A 10,404-nucleotide genomic window follows, 5' to 3' on the forward strand; every position below is an offset into this window, starting at 1 on the left:
GTTTTATTTGCTAACAATCACCCCCTAAAACTTGTGGCGCCTACCTTATCTTGAGCATTCCAATCTTGTCACATAGCTGGAGGACCCTGATGCGACCCAAAGGCTTTGTCAGAAAGTCTACCAACTGCTTCTCTGACCCTGATGATGGGATCTTAGCTCTTTATGAAATATTCCATGAGGTTAGGATACACCGCCATAGATGTGTCTTTCTTAAGCTAGAGTTCCAGAAGAACTATGACCGCCTTGACCAGGCCTTCCTCCACTTGGTGCTTGAGTGGAGGAGGTTTGATGACCTATAGTGCTCCTGGATCATGCAGTTGGTTAGGATTGACATCACATCGATCAATATTAATGGGGACGTTGGCCCTTCTTTAGGTCTTAGCTTGGGGTAAGACACAAGGGGGTCCTATTTCCCCTCTTCTCTCCAACCTTGTGGTCGACGCCCTTGCGGTCATCCTGGACAAAGCATGGATGCTGGTTGCACCCTGGGATGGTTGGGCATCTTATCCCTAGAGCTGGTGTCACCCATCTTCAGGATGCAGATGATACCATGATTATGGTCGAGGGCTCTGAACTTGTCATCATAAATCTCAAGTTCATCTTACTCTGTTTCACGGCCATGTATGGTCTTAAGATCAACTTCGACAAGAGCGAGGTGGTAGTTGTAGGTTACTCTGAGGATGAGCAAAAACGTATAGCAGACAACTTAAACTGCAGGTTGTCCTCCTTCCTCGTTGCGTACTTGGGGATAGTGGCGAATCTACAAATAAATATAGGGGGGGGGGGGGGGTTCGGTTGCCTGTGTCATGCGCACATGGGTTGGGCTGGACTAGGAAGTGGCGGGGCCGGGCCTCGAGACTAGTAGTAACAATATATTTTGCGGTGCTGGAGAGGGGGGGGGGGGGGCTCGAGCCTGTTAAAGCCACCCCTAGTAGATTCGGCCCTGCTTGGGGATCCTGCTATCTGACTGGATGGATCCCTTGAGTGAGTTTGACCTTCTTATGGGATGGGTAGCATCTAGGGTGGAACCTTGGTGCAGACATTTTTCATCCAAGGGGAGTAATACCATGCTTATAGATTCCAATGTCTCTAGTCTCCCGATGTATATGATGGGGCTTTATATCTTACTGGAAGGGGTTCAGAGCTAATTTGATAAAGAAATTTGCCGATTCTTATGGCAAGTGATGGATGGCCGACAAAAATATCATATAGTAAAGTTGCCTAAGAATGCATGCCAAAGGAATTGGGAGGGATAGGCATTCTAGCGTCTCGTCGCATGAACGTGGCCCTTATGCTGCGCGGGGTATGGTGGGCCTTTCCCAAGCAGAATACATGAGGGGCCAACCCCTGCTTACTAGTGGGCACAGGGAGGGATCCCAATTCTGGAGGTCCATCCAACGGATCAAGCATGAGATCCCCCGGGGTGTCCTTCTCCACTGGCAATGGAGAGGGGATCCTATTCTGGCTCGACCCATGGGTGGACGGGACACCATTATGTATGAGGTTTCCAATCTTGTTTATCGTTTGCTCGGATTGGATGGTATTGGTCTCCATGTTCGCCTATGATGGCCAGTGGAACATCTTGTTCCGACGGATATTTGGGCCACGGGAGAACATAGAGTGGGCTGGATTGCGGGCGGCCCTCTCACCGGTGCTTGCAGATTATCCGGATACCATATCCCGACAACTAGCCTCTTCGGGAGACTTCTCTGTCGGCTCGGCATATCATGCCCTGTGCCGAAGGCCATCTATTTCCTAGACTCTTCTGCTCTGGAAAGTGCCCTTATCCCTTAAGATTGAAATCTTTGTTTGACAATTGTTGCGGGATCGCCTACCATTAGGGATAGAGGTGATCAAGTGGCACGTCGCTGGAAATGGGATGTGCCCTCTCTGTGATGTCTCGGTGACTGGGACCCACATCCTATTCTCTTGCATGGCGGCGAGAGTACTTTGGAGTTTTGTCCGTGAGGCTCTAGGGCTGACTGGGAGGCCCTGGACCTGACCGGGTTCCTTCAAACCTATGGCAACCAGACCGGTAGGAGGAGACACCTCTTCTTGCTTGTGTCACTAGCTTCGACCCTATGGACGACATGCAACAAGATGGTCATTGAACAAGTCTTTCTTAGGCAGGCCTCTGACTCAATCCTCAAATTCCATGCACTTTTGCAGCACTGGTACCTGTTGTCTAAACAACGAATTGCGATCGGCTGGGCCTTATGATAGAAGCGACGACTGATGTTGTTCGCCGACTTGCCTCGTTGCAGGCAGCTCGAGACTCCTACAACTTGGTGGTCTTTTTTTATGCTTTCTTTGGGCCTATTTGTGCTAATGCCACATCATACTATTTCTCTACTTTCTGCACTTGAACTTGTTGTATGGACCTGACAGTTGCTCTTTATTTATAAAGCAGGGCGAAAGTCTATTTCAAAATGTTTTAAGATATGAGGTGTGGTGGTATGTATTGACCGTACCTCAATTACTGCTCGTCATTATAGCAAATCAGACTGAGGTGCATTTTTTTATGAACTACTACTTCGTTTGGTCATGTTAGAAAGTTACTGCTTGTGTTTTTCATGAAAACACATTCATACTATAAAAACATTAGAGTCTTTCCTAGCATATCCATATATAACACAACAATCAAAGTTACATGCCAGGTATTTTAAACATAAAATCATTTTGTTCAATGTTTCTAAGGTCTTGGGCTGATGAAGTTAAATGTTTTGTTGCACAGATAATGATCAATGGGTTCTTCAAGAGCCCTGTGCATAGGGTCGTGACAAATGCATAGAAACAGAGGCCATAGATGCCTCTAGACTATTATGTTGACCATGTGAGATATCTCGAGACATCGAATCAGCTGATTGTTGAGAAGAGACCAGCATTGTACATGATAGTGAATGTCAAGGACTACATTGCCGGGCTGTGCGCTCAAGGAACGATGGTTATTGATACACTTCTGATATAAATATGTGGTATCATGCATGTCATGCAAAAACTTTGATCATTTTATGACCAATGTTTGTATCATGTTCAAATTTTTGCATGTTCCACATGCTAATAAGAAAAACAAAGTTATTTATTCTTAATGTGTTCTAAATGAAAAATACGTGATGCTGGATTGGTTGTCATGTGCTTCAGTTGTTAATATTAAGTTGAAACGGGCCCAAGCCAGTTAGCTGACTGTCCCCAGGAACAACCAAGCGCTCTTGATTGACTGATTAGAAAAATTTATGTATGGAATGATATTCATCAATATTAATTTGAGCATGAAAGGTAATTGTAATTATGACCCATTTTCAACCAATGAAATTAGTGGCATCTGCATAATATATATTTGGAGCATAGAGTAAAATTGAAATGTGCATGCTACATTATTTAGCAAATTTTGGTTACTCCCTCTGAACTGAATTAGTTGATGCAACCTCTGTACAATGCTGTATAGAGACCGCGTTGATTAATTTGGACCGGAGGAAGTACAAACAATTATGTAAACATGTAAAATATGTACTGCTTTAAACCCTAACATCATTTAAATTGTTCATTTCTTTCCCGAACCTTTCTACCGGCTAAATGTTCTCAGGTATTATATTATTACATTTGTAGATAGACGGGTGCAGTAAAGCGCACATCCATGTTCTAGTACACCTTAAAAGGAAGGCTGGAGGTGTAACATACCACACATTCGAACAACAATCATCAACATGATGCTTAGCACATAAGTGTACCTCTAACTCCGACGTAGCAGCAGCTTGTGCTTCAGTTGCTGACGTAATAGTAATTAGCACTAATGACGTCCCCGACGCATAAATAGTTTGAAGTTGACGTACACATGCTGGTCATGGGCTTCAGTTGTCAATATTTAAACTAAAACGGATCTAAGCCTGCCAGCCACACGAATCTAGGACTGACCCCTGCAGCAACCAAGCGCTCTTGACCGGCCGATTAAAAGAATTCATTCCACGTCGGCGTTCAAAGCAAGTGTTCATACGAAATTAAGTTTTCTCAAGGAACTCTCGAGTCGCGTCCTTGGGTCTCTTGCAATATTGTTGTTAGCTCTAAGTTCCTACGTGGCACATACACGGTATATTTCAAGTTGGCTGTCCACTTGGCTTTAAGTGGGGAATATTTACTGGTAGATTGACGGATACTGACCAGACGCATCGATCCTCTAGGAAGGGTAAATTTTCCTTTGGTGGTAGTTTTAAATTTACCGAATAATTAATCCATGGCTAGGCGGCTATTAAGTCATTTGTCATATTTTCAATTTGTTACCTCAAAGTTCATACGTCGTATGTTTCAAGTTGGCCATCCACTTGGGTTAGGTTAATTGTGGAGTATTTGCTGGCAGTTCGAACTTAGATGCATGGTGACCAGATGCATCGATCCCTTTGGGAAGCGCATGTGTATGGGGAAGACTAGATTTTCTGTGGGCGGTAATCTTCTACTCCCTCCGTCCGAAGAAGCTTGGTGCTAGATACATCCATTTGAGGGACAAACTTTTTCAGACAGAGAGAGTACTTACCCAATAATTAATCCATGGCTGGCCGGCTATGAAGTTCTTTTGTCATATTCTTCAATTGTTAGAGGCGCTACCTGTTACTCCAAAGTCTATATAAACGGGGCACCATGCTCTGGTACTTCCACAGCTAAGTTGCATTACTTGTTGTAGAGCACAAGTACTGACCCAAGGAATTGGTCAAGGATATTGATCACAGATCCATCTAGCTAAGATCTCTCCCACTATTGCAGGTAATTTCGTCTGGCAGTTCCTGATCTAAGCTCATATGCATGAGCTAGCCGAGAAAATGCATGAGATTTAACGTTGCCTTGCAACTGTTCAAATCATATCTAGTTTACCCGTATGTCTGATTTGCAGTATCAATCTGATTTTTAAGTGTAACCAGAATACATTTCAGATTCTTCTGTTTGGTACTCCCTCTTACTATAAGACCCATGCAGTATACGTGAAGGTCGTGCAAGTGCAACTATGGGAAGCATGGGAGAAGCGCGAGCAATGATGGTGCAGGAGCTCGCCAACGTCCTCGGCAAGCCCGAGGTGCCAGCCCAGTACGTGGTGCGCGGGCACCACAGCCAGCAGCTCGCCACAGCCATCGCAGCACCTATCCCTGTCATCGACCTCCGCAGCCTTTTCACGGAAGATGGTGCAGCCACTAATGAGGCATCGAAGCTTCGAGCAGCGCTCGAGTCATGGGGCCTCTTCCTGGTAAGTAACTATCCTATCAGCCCACGGTACTTAGTAGTACTCCACAATTTTAGTACAAGATCAAACGTTCATATTCATCTTGCTTATATATATGTACCTGCATGCAGCTCAGTAACCATGGTGTAGAAACCACCATGATGGATGGCATGATGATTGCTTCGAGGGAGTTTTTCAAGCGGCCACTCGAAGACAAGAAGAGGTACACCAACCTAATTGGCGGTGAGCAATTCCAGTTTGAGGGGTACGGGAACGACCAGGTGAGGTCGCCGGACCAGATCCTAGACTGGTCTGACCGCCTCTACCTCAAGGTGGAGCCCGAGGACGAGCGACGCATTGCCCTCTGGCCAACACATCCTGAAAACTTCAGGTCACCTATTGATCAGAGATATCACTTTCCAAATTTCCAGGCTTGGGGTTTAAGTATCATAAGCTCATATATTGTTTTCTTTGCAGGAATATTCTGCACAACTTCACGACAAAATGTGGGGGAGTGAAGGACGATCTCCTCCGGGCAATGGCGAAGCTACTGAAGCTTGACGATGACAACTACTTTGTGGACCAGCTCGGGGAGAAGGCTGAAACTAACGTGAGATGCAGCTACTACCCAGAGTGTCCAAGGCCAGAGCTTGTATTTGGTCTCAAGCCTCACAGCGATGGAACCGTTCTTACACTTCTCATGGTCGATGACAGCGTCGGTGGCTTGCAAGTTCTAAGAGATGGGGTGTGGTGGGATGTACCGATCGTACCTCACACACTGCTGGTCATTATAGGAGATCAGACTGAGGTGCGTTTTCTTTATAAACTAGAAGTACTATTTTGTATGGTCAGGTCAGAACGAAACCGTTTGTGTTTTCCATGAAAAATACTTCCATGGTATAACAAATTTATAGTCTTTGCTAGCATATCCATAATGGAACAAAACAATCAAAATTAAATGCCAGGGTTTACGGATTAAAAAACCATTTTGTCAAAAGTTTCTAAGGTCATGGACTAATTGAGTTAAATGTTTTGTTTAATAGATAATGAGCAACGGGTTCTTCAAGAGCCCTGTGCATAGGGTTCTGACAAATGCAAAGAAAGAGAGGCTATCAGTGGCTGTAGACTATTCTGTTGACCATGAGAGAGAAATCGAGCCATCGGCTCAGCTGATCGATGAGAAGAGACCAGCACTGTACATGAAAGTGAAGGTTAAGGACTACATTGCCGGGCTGTATGAACATTTCTCTCAGGGAACGATGGTTATTGATACACTGCAGATATAACTATGTGGTATCCATCATGGAAAAAATGTGATCAAATTATGACCAATGTTTGTATTGTGTATTTCTAAATGTCACTTGTATTAAGTACTCCCTTTGTTCAACAACACATGTCATTTCAAGTTTTTGCATGTTTTATATGCTAATAAGAAAATAAAGTTATAATATTACTAATGTGTTCTAAATGAAAATTTTGTGATGCTGGATTGCTGGTCATGTGCTTTAGTTGTCTATAATTAAGTTGAAACAGATCCAAGCCAATTAGCGGAGTGACCCCTGCAACAACCAAGAGCTTTTGATTGACTGATTAGAAAAATGAAGTTTTTTTTTCTTCTTATGAAACTCTCAAGCCGCGTCCTGAGTCTCTTGCAATATTGTAGTTAGCTCTACGTAGTATATTTCAAGTTAGCCATCCGCTTGGGTTTAAGTGTGTGGAGTATTTGCTGGTAAATTGATGCATGGCGACCCCAGAGATGCATCCATCCTTTGGGAAGGGTAATTTTTCTTCTGGAGGTAATTTTTTTAATTACCGAATAATTCATCCATGGATTGGCGGCTATCGAGTCATTTTTCATATTTCAAATTTGATGGACCTTGCAAATGCTTACTCGGCCATGCTTTTCTCATAGTCAAGTACATTAATTACAAGTTTTATCTTGATCTCTACTTTAGCCATGAAATAATGAACAAATTAAGCAGCATGCAGGATATAGTGTTATAGCATGCAGGTTCAGTTGAACTATCAGTTATAATCACAATTAACTGTATACTTAATCTTAAAGAACTGAAACTTTACTTCTTAGATACTGGAGAACTGGAAATGCACATAGCTTAAACACCCATTTAAAACATCATTACGATTTGTTTAATATAGAACATCAATGGTTCAGCAAGCACACCAAGCAGTCCTGATAAAACACATATCAAAACAGAACACAGAATGCAGAGGCAATTGATCTGAATATGTCAACTCCAAGCTGTTGATCTGATGAAAAAAGTCAATGGAAAAGTTTGTAGCCATTGCGCCCGTACGTAGTATATTAACTTAGGTGTTCACCAAGTCTGCCACACAAAAACCTAAGATTCTTGTAGCTCCTACTAGGCCCAAGCCCACCTCATAGCAATTGGTCCAAAGATTACTGACACAACTACTAGTCCCCAGAAAGATTTCGCAATTTTCTGTATAGCTCCTCCCAGTTTAGTCCGCTTGATCCTGCCACCAGCCAACTTAGACATGAAGTAGGCAGGCCAATCCATCTCAAAGGGTATAGCACTCCGGACACTGCCGCGAAACCACTCGGTGACCGTCTCCATTGCACCAGTTTGGAGGTCTGCAATGTACACACAACCTTGATTGTCATTGACCAGCAGTTTGCCACTCATCTCTCCGATACACAGGCATCGCACAAGGTCGATCTTAATCTGCGTGGGTCGTTTTAGCTTGATCATCTTTGTGCGGTACCAGCGGTCCACGTTGTCATCCTCACTTTTATAGTCACCTTGACATGTCCAGATCTCCAGCATGGTGAATTTCCTATACAAACGAAGTAACGATAGCATCCCGTCATTGGTGACACTAAGCATTGGTTCACTATACAAGTTGAGGTCGGTTTGGTTCGGCGTGATTGGGAGCCTTGTTAAGGACATGTGGGCAGTCTTAGCGCACACACTGAGCGTGTAAAAGCTTGACGTCCGCCTGAAAAGCCAGTGTGCCGCGCCTTGGCACACGACGGCGTTGGCCTGCTGGGGCGCCACATGCACGCCGTGCTCCAGAGTGCCAAAGAACTGTCTAGGCGTGCTCCAGCTCCACTCAGCGGGCATGAACACATGGAGATTGTACCCGGGCTGACCTTCGTCGACACTGATGATTAGCACTTTGAACGAGACCGAGTAGATTGGCCATCGCCGTTTGCCGGAGCAGCAATCAAGATCGGTTAGGATGGTATACCCTACCATCGTGAATTTTCCATTGTACTTCAGCGGGGGGAGCACGCGACCTACGCCCGCGAGCGGATCGCACAATGCCAGACTGAAGCTTCCCTCGATAGTCAGATTGTTGGGGTAGACGAGTTCGACGATGTGATTGAGAAGAAGGCCACGACGCGCGGTGAGCGGCACCGTGTGCAAGCGACCATCCTTGGGAAGGCCGCGGATGTAATGCCCGAGGAAGCGGTAGCGGTCTCCGAGGGGCGACCATGGCACCAGGGCGAACGACGGCGCGGGCGCAGAGATGATTCGTGCTGGTCGTTCTTCACGGGGCAGTGGTGTGACGAGGACGCCGAGGAGGAAGGACGGGTGGAGCGCGCCCTCCGGCCAGCGGCGGAAGAGGAAAGAGGCGTCGGCGATGAGGCGGCGCCACCGCTTGCACGTCGCGGCACAGCGGAAGAGGGCGGCGACGCCCGCCACGCGCACCAGGATCTCGGCGACCACGTCCTCCGGCAGCGTCTCCATTGATCTTCGCTAGCTAGGGCCGGCGCGCGCCGTACCCAACTTGTGAGCGATCGACGTGCGCCGTGCGATTTGGAGCGACCGCTGATTGTGTCTCGATCGGAGTCGTATCAACCTTTTCAACGTCTTAATAATCCTATCACCTGACACCGCCGATGTTTGATTACCGTCATACGCCTCCGTTCACCTTTGTGGGCCTCGACCTCTCGAAGCAGACCCTGGCAGCCCAAGAGATTAGGCCAAAAAAAAATCGTATTCTGTTGGGATCAAACTCAATACCTGCCTCCAAGTCATGAAGGCACAATCCTACTGAGCCATGCCTGATTCCCTAGACAATAGAGGGTTTGTGCTTCTATTAAATAGTACCACCTCGCTTCTTTACGCCCCTCTACACCGATTTATATACATGTATGAATTTAAATCAGTAAGCTGCTTCAAGAATTAATATACATGGGCAAATAGGATGGACAGCCGAGCTGAGTATGAAAGATAACGAGGCACACTGGTAGACCAGAAGAGACGGACAACGACGAGGGTTGTGTGGTGGCAAGATGCGTGCGTCCTGCATGTTGTTGTGCGAATTAGAAGCTCTACGGGACTATCCTAATCTAAACCTCCCCATCCCTGATTTTCAGGGGTGTGGGCCCCTCACTCCCCTAAACACCAATCCAATTCTTCCACGTTGGCCCCTCTCTCTCTTTTTTTTAGGGATTTTTTTTAGAGATTTCAATAAAAAAAAGTACTATCAGGGACAAATGTATCCCTCGTATTTTTTTGAAAGGACAAAAGTCCTCCTGATTCTCTTTGAGACAAAACTCCTCCTGGCTTTAACTACCGGACTCTCTCCTCCGGTCCTCCCACCTTTTGTTTAGATGCTCACCTTTAGCACAGTTCTTTATTCAACACTCAAAGTCATCATAAAACATGCAATCTCATGAGGATTCCCCAGCCACACATGATGCCCTATATCAAGAGAAGAAGAAGAAGCTTTAGCTAATTATAAAGAATGCGCCTCAAAATTTACATTCGCGATATAGGGCATCATGGGCACCTCAAAATTTCATATCAAGAGAAGAAGAAGCTTTAGCTAAGGATTGCCCAACCACACATGGCGGAAAGTATCTCTCCTCCTACCTAATTTCCTACCAAAATATGCCAATCAGCCCGTAAGTCGATCCATAAGTGTGTCAGTAGCCAGTAGGTCTAACATCTCGGGGCACATGGCACTCGACGGGTTTGTGTGCGGTTAATACGCGTCCAAATCCCCACACATTTTTTTAAAATTTGTTAAAAATACATCATATGCATTTTGAAATTCATCAATATTTTATCAATACTTTTAAAGCTCTTAAATATAAAACCTTCTACATTTTTTAAAATCATATTTTTTATATTTTCCATCTTTTTAGTTTAGGAACAAATTTAAAAATGCATATACATTTTTTAATGTGCAGATGTATTTAAAATTTC

At 45.0% G+C, this 10,404-nt stretch overlaps 2 protein-coding genes across 2 annotated transcripts; one reads left to right on the top strand and one right to left on the bottom strand.

The window, feature by feature from the left end:
* The first annotated feature begins 4,990 nt into the window (after nucleotides 1–4,990).
* Nucleotides 4,991–6,588, top strand: LOC123163900 (protein SRG1-like). The gene is made up of 4 exons (XM_044581307.1): nucleotides 4,991–5,227; nucleotides 5,335–5,594; nucleotides 5,681–6,011; nucleotides 6,247–6,588. Exons 1-4 carry the CDS (start codon nucleotides 4,991–4,993, stop codon nucleotides 6,487–6,489), a joined length of 1,071 nt encoding a protein of 356 aa, XP_044437242.1. The 3' UTR covers nucleotides 6,490–6,588.
* Nucleotides 6,589–7,386: 798 nt separating this feature from the next.
* LOC123169235 (uncharacterized) lies at nucleotides 7,387–9,017 on the bottom strand. Its single transcript, XM_044587073.1, has one exon. The coding sequence runs from the start codon at nucleotides 8,935–8,937 to the stop codon at nucleotides 7,585–7,587; it is 1,353 nt and encodes a 450-aa protein (XP_044443008.1). The 5' UTR covers nucleotides 8,938–9,017; the 3' UTR covers nucleotides 7,387–7,584.
* Between the last annotated feature and the right edge of the window lie 1,387 nt (nucleotides 9,018–10,404).

This window comes from Triticum aestivum, chromosome 7D, assembly GCF_018294505.1.
Source record: "Triticum aestivum cultivar Chinese Spring chromosome 7D, IWGSC CS RefSeq v2.1, whole genome shotgun sequence".
NCBI lineage: Eukaryota > Viridiplantae > Streptophyta > Magnoliopsida > Poales > Poaceae > Triticum > Triticum aestivum.